At 36.0% G+C, this 20658-nt stretch overlaps 3 protein-coding genes across 3 annotated transcripts; 1 reads left to right on the top strand and 2 right to left on the bottom strand.

Moving 5' to 3' along the window:
* Positions 1-10009: 10009 nt before the first annotated feature.
* On the bottom strand, positions 10010-11889 carry LOC145113689 (uncharacterized). Its single transcript, XM_079049750.1, has 2 exons — positions 11216-11889; positions 10010-10709 (listed from the first exon to the last, which is right to left on the bottom strand). The coding sequence occupies exons 1-2, from the start codon at positions 11887-11889 to the stop codon at positions 10010-10012; spliced, it is 1374 nt and encodes a 457-aa protein (XP_078905876.1).
* Positions 11890-12072: 183 nt separating this feature from the next.
* LOC145113688 (uncharacterized) lies at positions 12073-12480 on the bottom strand. Its single transcript, XM_079049749.1, has one exon. It carries the CDS (start codon positions 12478-12480, stop codon positions 12073-12075), a length of 408 nt encoding a protein of 135 aa, XP_078905875.1.
* Positions 12481-15886: 3406 nt separating this feature from the next.
* Positions 15887-19819, top strand: LOC145117446 (IQ domain-containing protein IQM1-like). Its single transcript, XM_079053733.1, has 8 exons — positions 15887-16245; positions 16747-17209; positions 17730-17910; positions 18187-18275; positions 18428-18515; positions 18582-18812; positions 18913-19014; positions 19129-19819. The coding sequence occupies exons 2-8, from the start codon at positions 16764-16766 to the stop codon at positions 19543-19545; spliced, it is 1554 nt and encodes a 517-aa protein (XP_078909859.1). The 5' UTR covers positions 15887-16245; positions 16747-16763; the 3' UTR covers positions 19546-19819.
* Positions 19820-20658: the final 839 nt, after the last annotated feature.

The following is a 20658-nucleotide window of genomic DNA, read 5'->3' as shown; positions in this document are numbered from 1 at the left end:
CCATGATCAGGTTTATCCTTCCTCGCTCTATCTCCTCACTTTCCTTTAGACCCTGCAAATCAGAACAGATATGAAAACCACATCCTGTATCAAGGACCCATGAACGAGAAGATAATGAGTTATTAGCAGAAATAGTGTAAATACCTGCCGAAGATGGCTTCACTTTGCCATCCTTGATATCTTGCAGATATTGTGGGCAAGATCTCTTCCAATGCCCCTTTTGGTTGCAGTAAAAGCAAACTGCCTCTTTTGGATCAGAAACATGGGGAGTGGAACCATTGGGCTTAGCCTTTGGGCCATTACTAGATGACCCAGCTTGAGCCTTGCTCTTCCAGTTTTGCTTGGGAGGACCTTTCCTCTTTTTCCCCTTTCCCTGTCCAATAGCCAAAACAGGGGCACTCGTAGGTGTGGAGGGTATACTTTTACCCTTCATCCCTGCCTCAGCTGTCTGCAACAAGTTGTGCAATTGGGCCAAGGTCTGCTCAGTATTGTTCAAATGGTAAGTTAGAATAAACTGACCATAACATTCAGGAAGTGAGTTCAAGACCATGTCAATGGCCAATTCCTCATCAAAGTGAATATTGAGCTTGACCAAACGCTCTATGTAGCGTTGCATTCTTTGCACATGTGACACAACTGACTCCCCATCTTTCATCTTGCAAGCCATGAGTGACTTGATTACTTCGAACTTTTCTTGACGAGCTCGCTTATGGTACTTTTCCATAAGGTCCTTGTTCATCTCGAAAGGCCAGTAGTCCTCATAGTACCTCTGCAGTTCTGGGGACATAGTTGCCACCATGATGCATGCCACTTTGGTAGCATCATCGTAATGTTTCTTGTAGGCAGCAAGATCTTCAGGAGTAGCTTCATTCTCATCAAGCTCTTTGAGCTCCTTTTCAAGAACATATTCTTTGTTCTCGAAACGAAGAGCCATCTTGATGTTGCGCATCCAATCGTTATAGTTTGAGCCATCCATAACGACTTTGGAGCAAATATTGAGCAAAGAGAAGTTTTGGTTGGAGGAGGACGAAGCAGAAGTGTTTCCAGGAGTAGACATCTGAAAAGAAAGAAAGTTTTAGTTAGATTTCAAGATACCTTAATAAAATAACCCAAAGATATAATATCAAGGTTAGGATCCAACTATGAAGATTCACAACTTAGAAATGGGATGCCGAGATCCAAGTGCAAATTTCATAAAGGTAGGTGAATGACGATTCACCAATTCCACCATTAGACGAAACAAACGAAGTGAAATTCCTAATTCTTTTGAGATACATTGAAACTATTCAATGGCATGTTTTAATCTCAGATTATGCTCTTCTATTTGTGACTGGGATGCCGAGGATCACAAACAAGATGTGAATAACCATGCAAATGTGCTTGGTAACCTCATTGTCTTTATCATTAACTATTGATGTGCTGGTAAACCACACACGCTCCATCAAAATGACAATTATGAGATACCCATTACTACTCTTTATTAGTGCCTTTTAGTGTGCTGGTTAACCACACACGCTCCACTAACGACCAATAAAGCATAATGTGCAATTTCATGGATTAGCATACTTTTCACATTTTTCCTAAAGTAACTAGAGTTGGGATTTTGAAAATAATGTTCTAGTACTTTCTTTAATATCATTATACTTTTAATGAGAAGTAGTTGTCCTATCAAATCCGTTCTGCTAACGACCCTCCACTAATCAAGGAAGCGGTGGGTGAGAGTGGACACCCATTCAACTACCATTTTATAGGCAGTTTTCTTATACCCCCCTTATAGATTAGCTTCGTGAATGAGGCATACTAGCGATTTGACTGACCATGTTCTTATACATATATAATATTAAACTTTTAATTATAATATATATATAAGGTGTGTTTTAAAACATTTTAAAACTTCAAGGGTTTATGAATTTCGAAATTTAAGCTATTAAATTTAAATTTAAATAAACCAATTAACCAGATTTAATATTTATCTTTTAATTAACTATTAATCAAATTATTAAATCTTGTAAGGATTATCTAATTAAATTAATCCATTAATTTAATCCTAATCCTTATCCCTCTAAATTTCGAAAAATAGGGTAAGGATAATTATCCAATTAATCTAATTAAGCAACAATTATCCAAAACAAGAAACCCTAAAACTTCTAAGCAAATTTCGAAATTTACAAGGGAGGAGGCTAGGGGTTTCAAAACCCTAACCCTAATTTCGATTAGGGTTCTTTGGAGGCTAGGGTTTTCGAAAAAACCCTTTGATCCAAAACCCTAGAAATCGAAAATTTTGGCCTTTAGGGTTTAATAGCTATAAACCCTAATTTGCAATTCAAAAATTGTAGCAATTCAATTTAAAACAACAATGGCTCTGATACCACTGATGGGTTTTAGGTACAACAAATAAACTAGAAACAATTCCTAAGTTCACATGCAACCTACTTTGGATCTATGTTTTAACTATTGAACATACAACTTTGAATTGCAAAACAAGAACCCTAGAGGAGAGAGGCTAATTTCGAAATTAACAAACTAGGGTTTAGGGTTTACATACCTTTCAATTGTTATAGCAAACAATTGATAATCCCTTGATCTTGATCTTGATCTTCTTGGAAGCTTTAGCACCACAAGTGTAATGCCTCTAATGGAATCACACCCAAACTAGCAAGAAGGAAAGTAGAAGAAGAGAGAGGAGAGGGAGTATGCAAAATCTCGGCCTTAGGGTTTCTTCAAAAGAAAGAGTGACCAAAAACATGAACCAGGAGGCTCCTTATATAGCTGAGGGATTTAGGGTTTAAGGGAAACCCTAGTTATCCTTTGCTTAGGGCCTAAGCAAACCCAAGGGCCTTATCCAAGCCCCTATGGACGAAATTATTAGGGTTTCCCCTAAAGATTTCGTCCACCCTCTTCCAAGGGGGTTCTAGAGCCTTCCACTCAACTATTAGATAATTGCAAACTAGTCCCTGCACCTTATAATTAATTCTTTTAACCCTAAAATCAATTCTGATTAATTTCTGGCTAACAATTAATTAAACATAATGATTTCTAATTAATATATTAATCCATTAACATATTAATAAATCATTTATATATATATATATATATTAATTTATTAATCTTATAAATTAATATCTCTCCTTTCATAATTTCCTTGTCCATTTGCTAGGTTGAGGGCAACCCAAAAGGACTGTGCTGCTATCAATTCAAGTACATACCAATTATAGTTATGGGCTTAGACACCTAGATTTTAGTCTAATATTTACCGTGACTAATTATTAGTCTTAGCATTATTATTATTATTATATAAGCGTTTAAACAATATTTTCCAACCACTATATACAGACAGGGGCCAGACATAAAACATCGGAGGGTAGGGCCTTTTTGGCATATAGCACTTCTGAAATCCAACAACCTATGCGGCCCTTTAAACCAGATTCCCCGTACCGCGAGTAGTTAAAAAAGATATTATAACGACACTTATATAAGTCATAATAATAGCCCAAATATTTATTATAAGTTCATAATAACAATACTAATTTTAAATATAAGTTATATTTAAAATAGGGTAAGCATAACTTACTTACAATGGTGTTTTAGCTAGGAGTCGGGCTCTGCAGGGGCAGAACTTCGTCGCTGAATCTTTCTAAGAAAGATTCTTGCAGCGCTTCAGCGCTCACCTTACAATACTAAAACTACAGAAAGAGAAGTCGAATCACGAGGGACCGGAATGCTCGGGGGATAAGAAGAGAAAGACTCTTGAATCAAGAGAATGGTGCAAGAAATATAAGAGCCTAGAGACTCTTATTTATAGTAATTTAATTTTCAAAAACCACCCTCTATATTTACTTAAATGACTAAACACCCCTCTATAATACTATTTTAAATAGATTTAATGATATTTGTACTAAACTAATGTCGAAAGTACTCAACATTAGTCTTACAATGACCGCATTGTCGATACCTTTCTAATGATATATACATATGTATATATATGTAGACGTATATATGATTTACGCTTTATTTTAATACGTAAATGTGCTATTAAAAATTATAACTCGTTCATACGAACTCCATTTTTGACGTTCTTTATATCCACGCGTTGGTATTTATGAGTACTACAACTTTCATTTAGACACCATCGGCTAATTCTCATTCTATCTCGAATTTACAAATCTGTATCGAATTCGTCGCGCTCGAAAAGTAGGGACTAAGTTTCGTCCATATCTTTTGCATACAAGCTCCGTTTTCGACTGTCTTTTTATCATTGAAATCCTATTAACGATATCTTCATTTCTCGTTTAGATTTTTTTGGTTAAAAATCGACCGATCTAAAATTCGAATTCCGGGCTGTGCACTGTTATGCTACATTTTAGAAAAATTATAACTTCATCATACGAAGTCAGATTTGGACGTTCTTTTTATGCACACTCTCAGTTTAACATATACTACGACTTTCGTTTAGATCGCTAAGGCTATAAAGTATTTTATCGTAAATTCATTTTTTACGATTCTCGGTGTCGTGTTGGTTTTGCCGTAAAACTTCGACGGGTCATAACTTCTTCGTTATAACTCGGATTTCGGCGTTCTTTATATGTACGGAACCCTTGTGACATATTATACAACTTGGTTAAGATTATTTATTCTAAATAATCTTTTGTCGAAAAGTTGTTTTCAACACTTATTGTCTCTAAATTGACTAGTCCGAATCTGCGGGCGTTACAAAAATTACACCCAACTCAGCCTCCCTTGCGGTGGCGTGCGGCATTCAGAAGAGATGGCGACATCGGAACAGCAAAACAGAATGGAGAAGGAGAGGAGAAAGGTTGTGCATCTTCAACCGAGAACAGCGGCGGTGACAACCATTGTTTCGCTTCTCCGACCTCCTTAACGCAATGACGTCAGCTCGCAGGTCGTCATTGTCATCAGTGGCAGCGGAAACAACGGCGGTGTCGGCTCGGCGGTTCACAAAAACAATAAGGGTTTGGCAGCATCCCTCCTCGGTCTTGACGGATCCTCCCGACAACCCTCGTTGTCGCCGACGGTAGGAGCAGCAATGGGCCGGCGCAATAGAGGGTGGATGGCGGCGACTGGAATAAGGTGGCGGCGGCTGAGGTCTTTAGGGTTAGGGTTTGGTGATATGTAAGGCCAAAGGGAGGTGACGGGTATTAGACCCCGTCCATGTTCAAACTCCATAACATTTGACAATTTCGGCCCCCTCCCCCTCAATTTCTTTCAATTCAAGCCCATAGTTACCAAACAACCCTTGCTCATGAATTCCTTTTCATTTTAAGTCCTAATGTTACAATATAGACCCCAAATTCTGGAAATTATATCATTTAACTCCTTAAGGCTAACACGGATAAATTATTACGGATTTAGGACTAAAATAAAATAAAATATAGAATACATCTCGGGGTTTTAAGGCTTATTATTTATTTATTATTTTTATCCTTATTTATTTATTTGCTTATTTTATTTTATTTATTTTATTTTATTTATTTTATGTTAAACGGAATGTTACAACTCAATGGGCTGCTACTGTTCTGCAACCTTCCCAGTGACAAGGATCACATCAGGCTTTTGTCACTTCTAAAAAACAACATCAGCCCACCCCTCTGTGGCAGTGGTTTAGCCCAACTTCTTCAGTTTAGGTCTCGGATCAAGCTACAACCCTTCCTGAGCTCTTCAATGCAATGTCCTTGAATGACCCTAATCAAAATGGTTGGTATATGGACACTGGGGCAACTGCTCACCCACACTCCGAAGCAGGTATTCTCAAAACCAAATCTTATAGTATGTTTTATCCTTCAGTAGTTGTCGGGAAGGTTCCAAAATCGTTGTAAGTAACATGACACTGATCTTTCTTAATCTAACCAGTATCATACTCTCTCTTTAAAATACGTCCTAATTACTCCCAATATCATCAAAAATATTATATGTGTGTGTCGTTTCACTACTGACAATCGGTGTAGTATTGAATTTGATCCTTTTGGTTTCTCTATGAAGGATCTTCAGACCAAACACACTCTTATGTGATGTGATAGCATGGGCGATCTTTATCCAGTCACCAATCCCTCTTCTCAGGTGTTTGTCTCTACTAGTCTAGCTCTTTGGCATCAACGTCTCGGTCATCCTGGTCTTCCCGTTTTTCAACATTTAGTGTATAGTAATTTGATTATATGTAAAAATAATAAACACCTGAATTTATGTCATAAATATACAAGGTTACCTTTTGCTTTGTCAAATTATAATTCTACTTTTCCGTTTCAGTTAATTCATTCTGATGTTTGGACATCTCCTATTGAAAGTATATCTGGAGTAAAATATTATGTTGTCTTTCTAGATAGCTTTACTCAGTTTGTGTGGGTGTACCCTTTGAAATATAAATCTAATGTGTTCACAAAATTTCTTCATTTTCAAAACTATGTCAAAAATCAATTCAATTATGATATTAAATCGTTCCAATGCGATAATGGAGGTGAATTCAATAATACTCAATTTCACAATTTTTGTAACTCAAGCGACATTCAAATGCACTTCTCATGCCCATATACAACTCAAAAAAATGGCAAATCGGAGCGAGTGCTCCCCACCATCAATAATATGATTCATACTCTTTTGTTTCATGCTCACCTTCCTCCCACTTATTAGATTGAAGCCTTGCACATGGTTGCCCATCTCCTCAATATTCTTCCTTCAACCACCATTAATAATCAATCCCCATTCCAAAAGTTATTCCACAAGACTCCCTTATATTCTTATTTACGCATGTTTGGTTGTCTTTGTTACCCATCTCAACACAGTGGGTACTGGTGCTTAGGGATGAGATTTAGAACCGGAAAACCGGACCGGAACCGGAATATACAGAATCGGTTCCGGTTCCGGGTTTAAAAATTGGCTTTATCCGGGTTCCGGGAAATTTGGGTCTGGGTCCATCGGGTCCGGGTAAACCGGGTCTAAAAACCGGAACCGGTGTTTGGAACCGGAACCACTTTTAGGGCCGGAACCGGTTTTTTGTGAAACGTTTAAAAGATGCATATCTCATTTGTTTCAACTCCGATTGACATACGACTTTTTCCAACATGTAGTTTAGAGTTTGTACATGATTTTAGACTATAAATTTGCCATTTTTATTTTTGTATTCATTGACTTACAGTTCCCAAAGTCGATATATCAAAGCTGGAAGTTTTTATTTTTCAGTTTTTTTGTATTCGGTGAAAGTTTTAAAACATGCATATCTAATTCGTTTGAAGTCGGATTGACATGTGGTTTTTTTTCAACTTGTAGTTTACAGTTTGTACATGAGTTTAGACTATAATTTTGTCATTTTTAGTTTAACATTCAATGATTTACAGTCCTCCGAAGTCGGGATATCAAAACTGAAAATTTTCAACTTTTCCGCTATTTGTTTTGGTACTTTGTATTATGTGAAAATGTTAACACATGCATATCACATTCGTTTAAAGTCGGCTTGACAAACATTTTTTTTTCAGAGTGTATTTTAGAGTTTGTACATGATTTTAGACTATAATTTTGTTAATTTTGGTTTCATATTTAATGAGTTACAATCTCCCAAAGTCGGGATATCAATATGAAAATTTTCAAAGTTCAACCCACTAAGTAGTAAGTAATTACCAAAAAATTCCGGTTTTTCCGGGTTTTCCGGTTCTAAACCCACTTTATCCGGTTCCAGCCTACCCACTTTGATGTTTCCGGGTTTTTCGGTTCTAGACCCACTTTATCCGGAACCGAACCGGAACCGATTCCTATATACCGGTCTGGTTTCCGGTTCTACAAAATCCTGTTAACCGGTTCTGGGTTTTCCGGGTCCGGGTCCATCCGGTCCGGGTTTGGACCCACTTTCATCCCTATGAGTGGTGCTTGAGTCTTGAAACTCAACAGATTATTTATCTCGTCATGTCACTTTTGACAAATCGGTTTTCCCCTTCGGGTCCATGCATCTGATCTAGAAATTGATGGTGTTATTCTTTTATCTCATTAAACAGCCGAGAGGCTTAAATAGATACAAGAGGAAACAAAACTAACGGAAACAAAGGAGAGGATAATGACAAAATTATAGAGGATAAACATTCAAGAAATATGTTATATTCTATACTCCCCCTCAAGATGGAGCATGTAAGTTGACAATGCTCATCTTGCCAAGTAAGAACCTGAGCTGGTTAGTATTAAGTCCCTTCGTCAACAAGTCAGCAACCTGCATCTTACTGTCAATACGCATCGGAAGAATCTCCTTGGAAACAACTCTTTCAAGGACGAAGAAACAGTCCATCTCCACATGTTTCGTTCGCTCGTGAAAAACAGGATTATTAGCTATATGTCTAGCTGCTTGGTTGTCACAGAAAAGCGTTGTCGGCGTATCAAAGTGAACTTGCAAATCTTTAAGGAGCCATCGAACCCACAAGATTTCACTAACAGTAGAAGCCATGGCCCGATATTCTGCTTCAGCAGAGGATCGTGAAACGACAGTTTGCTTCTTAGTCTTCCACGAGATTAGAGCACCACCGAGCATTAGTAAGTAACCGGTTCGAGACCGCCTTGTGTACGAACACCCAAGCCAGTCTGAATCACAAAAAGCAGTCAAAACCGGGTCTCCATCTTCAGGAAGTAAAATCCCTTGACCTGCTGTTCCTTTCAGATACCGTAAGACGTGATTCGCAGCCTCCATATGACTTTGTTTCGGATCAGCAACAAACTGACTCAATGCATTGACGACATAGGTGACATCAGGTCGAGTAGCCTGTAGGTAAAGCATGCGACCTATGAGACGTCGATACTGACTCGCATCAACCTTTGGTTCATCTTGTCCTTGGCTAAGCTTTAAGTTTTGCTCAATAGGAAAAGAGCTAGGTTTGCATCCTAACATTCCGCTGTCTGTAAGAATGTCCATGACATATTTCCTTTGACTCAAAACTAAACCATCTTGAGTGTGTGCAACTTTTATACAAGAAAATATTTCAACTTTCCTAGGTCTTTGATGCCAAATGCTTCATTGAGTTGTTTCTTTGTTTGTTGGATTAGCTCGAAATTGTTGCCGACTATAATGACATCATCCACATAGATAAGAATGGCCATGTAATTCTCATTCTTATTTTGCAGAAACAATGAGTGATCTGCCTTTGGCTGTTGAAAGTTCAACGTTAAAAGGAACTTAGTGAATTTGTGATACCAGTTTCTTGAGGCTTGCTTTAAGCCGTAAAGAGATTTTTGTAGGCGGCAAACACGCGTCTCATTCTCCCTTGAAAAGCCTTGTGGAATTTTCATGTACACTTCCTCCTCTAACTCCCCATGCAAAAAGGCATTGTTCACATCGAGTTGATGAACAATCCAGTTTTTCTTTGCAGCGACTGCCAAAAGGGTTCGAACTGTCACCAGCTTCGCCACTGGTGCAAAAGTATCGTGATAGTCCACTCCTTCCATTTGGGTGAAGCCTTTAGCAACTAATTGAGCCTTGTATCGCTCCACTTCTCCGTTAGGTTTATATTTGATCTTGTAAACCCATTTCGAGTCAATATCTCACTTTCCTGGAGGTAGGTTAGTTAAGAACCAAGTGTCGTTTTGTTCAAGAGCTTGTACCTCGTTTTTCATTGCTTCTTGCCATCGTGGATCATGTGATGCTTGCTTAAACGTTTTTGGCTCATCATTTGAAGTAATGGCCGACAAGTAAGCTTTATGTGAATTAGAAAAACCTTCATAAGAGACACAATTAGAGATTGGGTATACCGTAGAGGATTCCTGATCTGGAGCGGGTTGTTGGTGTACGAAGGAAGGGGGAAGCTTCACCAAATAATCTTTGAATTTTTGTGGCTGGGTTTTCATTCGAGTACTCCTGATTCGACCATCAGCTTCTATGTCATAACTGTGCTGATCCAAAGCATCGTTGGACTCTGGTTGAGTTTCTGGCCCAACCTCATCTACATGATCCATCGTTTCAACTGGGCCGGTACCGTCGTTATGGCTAAATTGGGTCGTATCTCTTGTCTGATTGCCATGCTCCTGTTCAGAAGGAAGTCTCATTTTCGTTTTCTGGTTCAACTCTATCTTCTGGCTGTATGGGCTCATGTAAGGGTTGATGCATGTTCGAACTATCGTATCCACACTTCACCGGTTGCTCATCATCATCGCATGTTTGGATATTAATTTCTTTTAAAGGAAAAACACCTTCATTAAATAAAACGTCTCTACTAACCACAATTCTTTTGTCTTTGACGTCATACACTTTGTAGCCTTTGACACCTTGAGGGTAACCCAAAAATATTCCAGGTTTGCCCTTTTCTTCAAACTTTTCGCCCTTTGTGTTCATGTTCTTGTAATACACTAAACAACCAAAAACCTTCATGTGGTCACACTGTGGTTTTTGATTCCAGACAAGCTCATAAGGTGTTTTGTTCTTGATAACCTTCGATGGAAGACGGTTAATCATGTATGCAGCGGCAAGAATACACTCACCCCAAAACCTTTTAGGTATGTTAGCCTCAAAACAGATTGCACAGACCGTTTCAAGGAGGTGCCGATGTTTTCTTTCCACGACTCCGTTTTGTTGTGGAGTGTGGGGGCAAGTTGTCTCAAGGAGAATTCCTTCTTGGCTGTAAAATTGATGCATGGAGTTGGAGGTGAACTCTCCACCATTATCACATCTAATCTTCTTGATGCATTTTCCAAATTGGACCTTTATCATCTTGTGAAAATTCATGAGACACCTACTTGCATCACTTTTATGTTTAATAAGAAACACCTACACAGCTCTACTAAAATCATCAACTATTGTGAGAAAGTAGCTTGCTTTTGTATATGAGGGTATTTGATACCCACCCCAAATGTCATAATGAATAAGATCAAAATTGAAGTTGTTTTATTGATGCTAATGGGAAAAGGTGTCCTGGCTAATTTTGCATTTGCACAAGAATCACAAATTATATTACTAAAAACAACTGGACTGCCTTTAATAAAATCAATCTTTGAGAGCTTTCCCTTCGAAGCATGACCCAACCTTTTGTGTCAAGTGTCGGTAAACATCAGCATTGCTTTTCTTTCCTTGACCATGCTCATATGGTACAGCCCCCCTTCACGTCTACCCGCTCCAATCAAGTTCTTCATACGAAGTCCCTGCATGACACATAAATTGGGAAAGAAAGTTACAACACACTGCAGGTCGTTAGTTATTCGACTCACCGAAAGAAGGTTGCATTTAAAATTTGGTACACACAAGACCCCATTGAGCTTAACTTCCCCTGTGAGTGTACAATCTCCTTTTCCTCTAACAGGAATGGACTCACCATTAGGTATGCCAACAGGTCTTTCAAAGGGAGTAATTTTTTTATTTTCAAGTATATCAGAAAGATATGTTATGTGTTCAGTGCATCCGGAATCAATAACCCAGTGATCATTACATCCTTTACCTGCCATGTTTGCCTTTGGTCCTACCGACTCGTTGCTGGTGGAGAAATGCTTCACGAACAACTGATATTGTTCGTTGGTTAATTCCGGTATAGGACTGCCCTCCGTCTCCGTGCAAGCAGCCCTTGGCTTGTTTTTCTCTCCTTTCTTTCCTGGCCACCACTCCGGGTAACCGATAAGTTTGAAACATCCATCTCGTTTGTGCCCGTTTCTAATGCAGAACGTGCATTGTTCATCTTCCTTCTTTTCTTTGTTCTCCTTGAAGCTTTTCTGAAAATTCTTTTCCTTTGGCGGGTTGAAGTTGGTGCTCTTTCCTTGGAACGCCTTGAAAGCAGCAGGTTCGGGTGGTGCTCTCTTGTCGTTGGAGATAGTTCTTTGTCTTTCATCTTCTGCAACCAAGTGATAGACAGTGGCCAAGGATGGTGTGGGCTTTGTTGCAAGGATCTGTGTTTTGATCACTGCAAATTCCGCATCGAGTCCCATGAGGAATTTGTATAAGCGTTCTTTCTCCTGGAACTCGTTTATTTCTTTTCCAACGTTGCATGAGCACCCGTCACAAGAGCACTTGGGGAAAGGTAGAATCGACGAGACTTCATCCCAAAGAGTACGAAGGCCCGTATAATAAATGGAAACGGAGGTTCCATCTTGTCTCGTCGAAGCAATTTTCTATTTGAGTTCATAAGCTCTAGGAGAGTTTTCCTTGCCAAATCGTTCACGTAGATCAACCCACATATGAGACGCAGTGTTGGCGTATTTGACGTTGTCCTGGATATGCTTTTCCATGGCTGCGGTGAGCCATCCTTTCACCATGGCGTCACACCTCATCCATAACATGTAATCCTTGGCTCCCTTTTCTGGCTTCTTAATGGTCCCATCGACAAATTCGAATTTATTCTTGGCGAAGAGGAAGTTTTCCATCTCTTGTGACCAATCTACATAGTTGGAATCTGTGAGTACTTCATTAACATGAATCTGTTTGGGGACGTCAGACGGGTGAAGGTAGAATGGAGAGTTATGATCAATCGAGGAGCTGGAGCCTTCTCCGATTTTGTCTTTTGGATCGGATCCTGTCATCCTAGAGGAAGAACAGGTTTATTTAGGGTTTTGAGTTCGCTCTGATACCATCTAGAAATTGATGGTGTTATTCTTTTATCTCATTAAACAGCCGAGAGGCTTAAATAGATACAAGAGGAAACAAAACTAACGGAAACAAAGGAGAGGATAATGACTAAAATTATAGAGGATAAACATTCAAGAAATATGCTATATTCTATATCCGACTCCACACCGTCCTATGAGTTTCTTGAGATTATTGATGGCACCAATCATCTCTCTCAACTGTTTCGCCAGACTCCTGTCATTCCTGCTACCACTCAAACTGTCGAGGAGGTCATCCCGGCTTCCAAAGCTGACATATCTCCCTCCACATCCGTTGCTAGCTCTCTCCCCACTAATGATTCAGTTCACACTAATGCCCCTCATCTCATTAATCAATCGCAATAAATACAAGATACAAATTGGACCAGGCCTAATACATTGTAAATACACTAGGCCATACAATACTAAATACATCATACAAGTATGTATACTAACAATGAGTTGTAGTATAAATACAACCATTTGGGACACACAAAAAAGGATCCAAACTCTCTTCTTCTCTGGTTTATCTTTTTTTTTTCTTGTTGTATCTAAGGTTTAATCAAAGCCTATTGAAGGTTCTGATGATCTAGAAGAACCACTTCACGCTGTTGTATTCTAGGAAACAAACACCTACTAGCGAACAAATTTGTTTTAAGGACATTGTGTTAAACACAGCCTCAACGGTTTCTAATTTCATGTTTGTTTTTCGTACATTTCTGTAATATAATTCCTACAAGGTGTTGCTTTTTCGTTTGAGTATAGGAAGTCTTTCATTTTTAAAATATTGTTGCGTTTTCGTTTAATTGGCTGATTTTTGAAACCGTAAAGCTAGAAAGAATTAGAATGTGTAAATGCAAAACCCAATTCAGCCTTTATCTGTAATTTTGTTTTGCTTATATTGTTGCCATTCCAACGAAAAAAAAATCGTAGGTCGGATAAAAGTTGATAAATTCAAGTGGGATGTTTAATAAAAACTCATCTCACGTACATAGAAAATAAGCAATATAAACATATTAACGAATTTCAATGGAGGAGTTTGTGAGAATATCTTCCGAGCTCCCGCATGGATAAAGTGTGAGAGATTTGAAGTCGTTTTAAAACCTTAAGCTGCAAATACGAATAACACCTACCATTTATTTAATATTCAACTAATTACTAATATATGCAATTTGTCTTAAAAAATAAAGAACAATATAATAAAATTAATATATTCAAAGGATTCAATAGCAGCCATGGGAGGTAGTTGTTCAAATAATACCATCAAAATTTAAATAAAAATATTAGACACATAATAAATAATACATATTTTTTTGAAAGCAGAAACCAAACGAAAGCGTGTGTAATCTTAAATAAAACATTAATAGAGTTGACAACCAAACACAATGGCTTAGGATATTGTACTTCATCGTACAGCTACCAAAAGCATATGGATGATAATAATAAATTATTATATTATACTAACACGATTTGTTGTATCATCTAAATGAGGAGGTATATCATAAATAAGTTAGTCTTTGGTAAGATATGGAATCGGGAAACAGTGAATTATTCTTTCTGTTAGAATGAAAAAAGAATAGTTGTTTTGCACTTTTGCAGCTTGATGGAACAAAATAGAATTGTCGTGTAAAATCATTATACATTCGTTTTTATAAATTTCCATCACTTCTCTATTGAAAAATATAATTTTGATGAAATCAATTTTTTTATTTAACTAAATTACAAAATTTCCTAAAATAACTTAAAATTATTGTATTTATTGAAACATATTTGAGTTTCTAGTTTCGATGGGTTTTCATTATGTTTCTATTCTGATTTTCACAAATAGAACTTTATTAATATAATTAAACTAATTTATAAAAAAGAGTTAAAAATTATACATATAAATCTATAACAATTCATATGAAAATTTATTTCAATCTTAATGGCTAATCAAACCGGGGCGGTTCTATGTGAGTGTCAGTAGTGACATCGACAATGCCTGTTTTTTCTGCATGCAGTGGAAATAATTTTGAATTTTTTTCTATTATTATATCAATAATTAAAAAAAATGTGCAACTACATAAAATAAAATGTATCCGCCCTTGAAATCAAACATGATCATAAAATATAATTATTTACTCCATGTTTACTAGATTACTTATAAATTCTATTTAGTCTTCATTCTATTTCATCCGTCTAAAGAGATCTGATCCTCTAATGACCAAGAGACTAATAAAATAACCCACAAGGGGGACATTAAACGAACACAAACATATAAATACATATTTTTTGTCTTCATGTTTGTTCAATATGAAAATAAGCTTATTTATTTGTGCTTGTTTATGTTCATAAAAAATGTAAAAAATCACAAAAACGCATATACGTTTGTAAATATGTTCATGTTCTTTTATTAAGTTCTTAATAACTCTTAGTTATGAATCTAAATAAAGAGATTACTAGGCGAAATCTTTGTTCATATATACGATTCATTTAATTAAATGAACATGAACTTTTATTGATTCCACTAAACCACTACAGATTACAGATTCCATACTAAAACATTTACTAAAAGAATTTAATAAGCTGACATTTTATATAAATATTAAAATAGTAGTTTATAACATTACGGTTACAAAATTAATTAAATTTTCATAGTAAAAAATCATAATTATTAATCAATTACTTTAAATAAATTATTAATTAAGAGATATACCAAAATTTTAAAGTTAGTTATAACTTCAAATTTAACATATAATTATAAAAAATTTAAAATCTATTATTTAAAACCTTAACATCATTAATTGTGATTGTGATTTACCTAATATATCTTCCTTGGTACAATATTAATAAGAAGATGTATTAGAATGACACATAATAAAGTTATTTTTTTATTAGTATATGGATACGGATATAATTTATAATTAAACATGTAAATACCACGGTTGTAGAGACCTTTGACCCTTGAATCCACGATACACAAATGCATTTATGATATTTTGCAAGATGTCACAATTTAGAAGCATGTTTTACTAATTCGAAAGTGTGATAATGACTTTTTTACCCTCCTTGATTTGTGGGACATGGATTTCTGCGACTTCATCCATCACCAACCATCTTTCCTTTGACCTCTCTCTCTCTCTCTCTCTCTCTCTCTCTCTCTCTCTCTCTCTCTCTCTCTCTCTCTCTCTCAATTTGTTGCTATTTTTAGCAAGACCAAAGTATAGACTAATCGTTACACACACGGACACGGTCGTTATAAATGTACACATTTATTTACTCGCTAAAAGGAGAAACTATATGCAACATTTGAACTCTATAAAGCGTATTCCACATTCTAAGCCTTTGAAATATCAAAAACGTGCTATCGGGTTGCTTTTATCGTTCACATAAACTCAAAATCAAACCCTCTTTTTTGAAAACCTTGATTTTATTAATTCCAGTCAAGCATATACGCCAATAAAGAATAAGTAAATGTTTTTACACGAATAAAGAACAAGTAAATGTTTCTTCTCTTCCGTATACGTGTTGTGTCGACTTGACATCAAGACAGTATCCCTTTATTCACGGTGGGTTCTTTTATATATAAGTGAAAAGAGGGAGGTTGGTCATCATCATCATCATCGTTTTCAAGAAGATTCAGAGATTGAAAAATCTTGCATTTTAGCCAGAAATCAAGAAACTTAAAGGAAAGTCTTTGGATAAAGCTCATATTGATTCAAGGTGAGTGACAGATAGCCCGTTTTCTTGTTCTGTTCTTTTAAGATTCTTAATGTTATTATTGATAGTTCTAAATTTCCTTTCTGGGATTGGTTTATACTGATTAAACACGTATTGGGTTTCTTTGAAACTAAGTTTTATGAATCTGCTACATGTTTTTTTAATCAAAATTTGAATCCATTAAGAAGAATGTTGTGTTGTTTTCCTCTGGTGGGGTTTGAACTTGGAGCAATCATTATGACTTTATTATGCAGAATATAGTGTTGTTATATGTTTCTGTGTGTTTTCCTCTTGTGGGGTTTGAACTCGGTGTATTTATTGATAATGTTTCAAGACTATTACATTATTTAGACAAAAAAGTTGTTTGTATGTGAAATTTTCAATCCTTTTGGCATATGCACTTGACATCTTTGTGTTCTTGAATAATAATAATTACATATCTTTTGAAAGTTTAATGATTACATCTCTTAAAATTTTAAACAAGTTTCTATCTATTTTCTGCAGAAATCTTGAATTTTGTTATGGGTTTGTCCTTATCATTGTTATCATCCGCCTGGGAAGAAATCTTGCATCATAGTTTCATAATCTTGCCTTATGAACTTGATAATGAATCGAACACCGATTGCTTCATAAAATCTGAATCCGATACACTATCAAATGAACCCAAAGATTCATATGTTGATCATAGTAGAAAAAAATCGATCAATTTGAAGAAGCGTGAACCCTTAAAGATAATGCTAGAAACCACGCTTTCTTTCAAGAATCTTGTTCAAGATTTTAAGAAACCCGAACCCAAAAACCCAAATCTTAAAACGGGTCGGTTGAGTTCTCCCGGGTCAACCATATTCTTTTCGCCCCGACCCGTTAGTGAACTCAATGCAGCTGCTACCACAGTTCAAAAAATATACAAAAGTTATCGAACCCGAAGAAATCTAGCGGATTGTGCTGTTGTTGTTGAGGAATTATGGTTAGTTTTCGGCTCCCATACAATCCATATTGTTTGAAATACAAGTTTGTTGCTATAGTGGTTAAAAAAAATTAGTTAAAGTTAAAAATTGGCCAACCTCCTATTAGCATTTTCCAAAATGGCAACTAAACTTTTTCTTACACAAAAAAAAAAAAAAAAAAAAATCCCCTTTATTACCATTATGACATGTTATAGAATGTTTTTATGCTATTGTGACTGATTATAATAGATTTAACATTTTTTTTATATCACTATGACCGGTCATAGTAAGTGTAATTGGAAAATCTTTCTTAACTAAAACCCAAAAATTATTGTGGTTTGTGTATTTTGTAAAAGACAATAAATTACATTGCTATTTGACGCCATTTATTCCAAAATAAATCCAGCTATAGTTTGACTTTGACTCAAAACTTTTGACTCAAAACTTTAAACTTTAAAGTCGTAGTTTGTTTTTTTCTTTTTTTTAATGGGTGTTTTAAGTTAATTTGGTTTTTTTTTTTAATTGGGTGATGTGTTGTAGGTGGAAGGCTTTAGATTTTGCAAAGTTGGATCGGAGCTCCGTTTCGTTTTTCAATGGTGAGAAACCCGAAACTGCAAGTTCAAGGTGGGTCCGGGCTGGGACTAGAGCTGCTAAAGTTGGAAAGGGTCTATCCAAGAATGAAAAAGCCCAAAAATTGGCCTTACAACATTGGCTTGAAGCTGTGAGTACTTTCCCCACATTCTATCATTATTTCAAGATTTCTTCAAATGTTTCTATGGTGAAAATGGACGCAAAAGAAAGATACCAATGAAAATTTCAAGATTCTTTTGATAAATTGGTGTGAAAAACATGATTTTTTATGCCATTCTAAGGATTCTTGAAATGTTTTCAACCACGAAACGGGCTTTTCTTTTTATTTTACATAGAATTCTCGTTGGATATCCAATATAGACATTCATCTCTAACTCAAAATCCATTGTTAATTGGCCACCTGCAGATTGACCCACGCCATCGATATGGCCATAATTTACACATTTACTATGATATCTGGTTTGAGAGTGAAAGCAACCAGCCTTTCTTCTATTGGTAAGTCATCTTTTATTATAAATCATAAAAGTCATAGAAAAGTCTTAACTTTTATTATAAACCAAATGCCATTAGTGTGGTGTGTAACAAACATGGTCTAATGATTGAAGTTATTAAGATCCTTATGATGTTCTATTTTTGGAAATATAAAGGTTGGATGTTGGAGATGGCAAAGAAACAAATCTTGAAAAATGCCCGAGAGTCCGTTTACAACGACAATGTATCACATATTTAGGCCCCGTAAGTTTTTTTTTTCTTTATCATTTTCATTCAATGAATGTTTCTAAAAGACATTACATTCAACAGAAGGAAAGGGAATCATACGAAGTTATAGTTGAAAATGGGAAGCTAGTTTATAGACAAACCGGTTTGTTTTTGGAAACAATAGAGGGTTCTAAATGGATCTTTGTTCTTAGCACATCAAAGAACTTGTACGTTGGACAAAAGAAGAAAGGCTTGTTTCAACATTCGAGTTTTCTATCCGGTGGTGCCACCACCGCTGCCGGAAGATTAGTCGCCCATGGCGGCATCCTCGAGGTACAAGTCCACAATGCATGAGGACATTACGTCTTTTGCATTTGTCATATGTTTTCCATATTGGTATTAACTTTTTAAGCATTTGTCATTTGTTTTTCAGGCTATTTGGCCTTATAGTGGTCACTACCTCCCAACAGAAGAGAACTTTAGAGACTTCATAACCTTCTTGGAGGAGAACAATGTTGATCTCACAAATGTCAAGGTACAAATTACCCTACATGCATCACTAACTTGTATACCAATGCATTAACGGGTTGTACTCTTAAAATCCGTTTCATTTTTCGGTTTTCTAATCCTCATTATCTTATGAATGCAGAAATGTTCTGTCGATGACGATGAAATGAGCTTCTCGTTTAAGTGCACCCAACCGGAAACAAAGCCTAAACCCCTTGTCATTCCACGAACAAGGCCGCAAGACATCCTATGTACAACTACTGATGCTGAGCGTACAACCACACCAAGCTTTATTCAAGGTCTAACCAACGGGCCTATTTCGGCCCACATGTCGTGCAAATGGGCCTCAGGAACAGGGGCCCGAATCGGTTGTGTGCGGGATTACCCAACTGAGTTACAGTTTCAGGCCCTTGAACAGGTTAACTTATCTCCTAGGACAGTTACAGGAAACTTTGGGCCTGTCCCGTCACCGAGACCAAGCCCAAAGGTCCGACTCTCTCCTAGGATTTCTTACATGGGACTTCCAAGTCCAAGGACCCCAATTGCTACCGCTAGCTAAGCTAACAGATTTGTTTGAGGTCCTTTTAGTTTTGACTTTTTTTTTTCACAAAGTTGATGGATCACGGATTTTACTTTAAAAAAGTTGAGATGCTCATATTCATTTATTTATTTTTGGAAAATATACTAAATTGTTTGGATAGTTTTGTTAAGCCCCAGTTTTGATCACTGCCCCTTTTATGCAGTTGGGTTTTTACCTTGTTAATTGGTTATTTCATCTCTTTGTAAAGAAAATACATTTCTTTCTATAATAAGGAAAATATAGTTTTTTGTTATTTTTAACTTGTATGGTGATGTGCAATAAAAAAAAAATCCATAAGGTACAAATTCTCAATGTATGATTAGGTATTAGCTGAGGGGCAATTTTGTTATTTTATTTGAAAACGAGTTATTCATGTCAGATTTCATTGATAATCGGCGAGGAGGATGAATTTGAATTTTTTAGTTAAAAGACTACTCGAAAAGTTTAGATGTTGAACAACATACGTATTTATAATTTACCACAATGAAAATTGTTTTATGGGATTTAAAGTCCCGAAACGTTGGTCTTATTTATAAATAAACCATTGATATTAGTTTTTAATAGAAAATAACAAAATACAAGTGATTGTTTAATCAAATAATCAAAGGGACAATAAACCATCACTCGTTTACACATTTGGGATTTTAGCTAGTAATCTTTGAAAAAATCGCTTGCTCATTAATGATAAAGTCATTGATTTTTTTTAACGGAAAAGACACAAAGTATTATCTTAATATAATCTTACCGTATTTTCTCACAAACATATTATCTTACTATAATGTTATTTTATTCTCTTGACTAAAGTTTTACGACATTATCTCTGTCATGTAGAGTTATATTAATGTAGTCTTATTGTTTTTTGTCTATCTGATAGAGAATACAATTTGACCGAGTCTTCACATATCTTCTCTGGTTGACAAAGACTATATTTTTTATTGTAATCTTATTGTATTCTTTCTATCTGATAGATAATATTATCTTACTATAATCTTATTATATTCTCCCTAGTTGAGAGATGATATTATATAAATGTAGTCTTATTGTGTTTTCTCTGTCTGACGGAGAATACTATTTTATTATAATCTTCATGTA

The sequence above is a fragment of the Lactuca virosa genome, chromosome 5, assembly GCF_052849685.1.
Source record: "Lactuca virosa cultivar CGN04683 chromosome 5, Lactuca_virosa_CGN04683_v6, whole genome shotgun sequence".
Lineage (NCBI taxonomy): Eukaryota > Viridiplantae > Streptophyta > Magnoliopsida > Asterales > Asteraceae > Lactuca > Lactuca virosa.
Note: the sequence above shows the minus strand (reverse complement) of the source record. Positions and strands in the feature narration are given on the sequence as shown.

Bases quoted from the DNA above. Each gene is read 5' to 3' on its own strand.
- LOC145113689 (XM_079049750.1), bottom strand. From the start codon at position 11,889: ATGGGACTCGATGCGGAATTTGCAGTGATCAAAACACAGATCCTTGCA. The intron at 10,710-11,215 runs GTGTGTACCAAA...TGATGCAAGTAG, and splicing joins GTTAAGCTCAATGGGGTCTT to GTGTCTCATGAATTTTCACA.
- LOC145113688 (XM_079049749.1), bottom strand. From the start codon at position 12,480: ATGACAGGATCCGATCCAAAAGACAAAATCGGAGAAGGCTCCAGCTCC.
- LOC145117446 (XM_079053733.1), top strand. From the start codon at position 16,764: ATGGGTTTGTCCTTATCATTGTTATCATCCGCCTGGGAAGAAATCTTG. The intron at 17,210-17,729 runs GTTAGTTTTCGG...GATGTGTTGTAG, and splicing joins GTTGTTGTTGAGGAATTATG to GTGGAAGGCTTTAGATTTTG. The intron at 19,015-19,128 runs GTACAAATTACC...TTATGAATGCAG, and splicing joins TTGATCTCACAAATGTCAAG to AAATGTTCTGTCGATGACGA.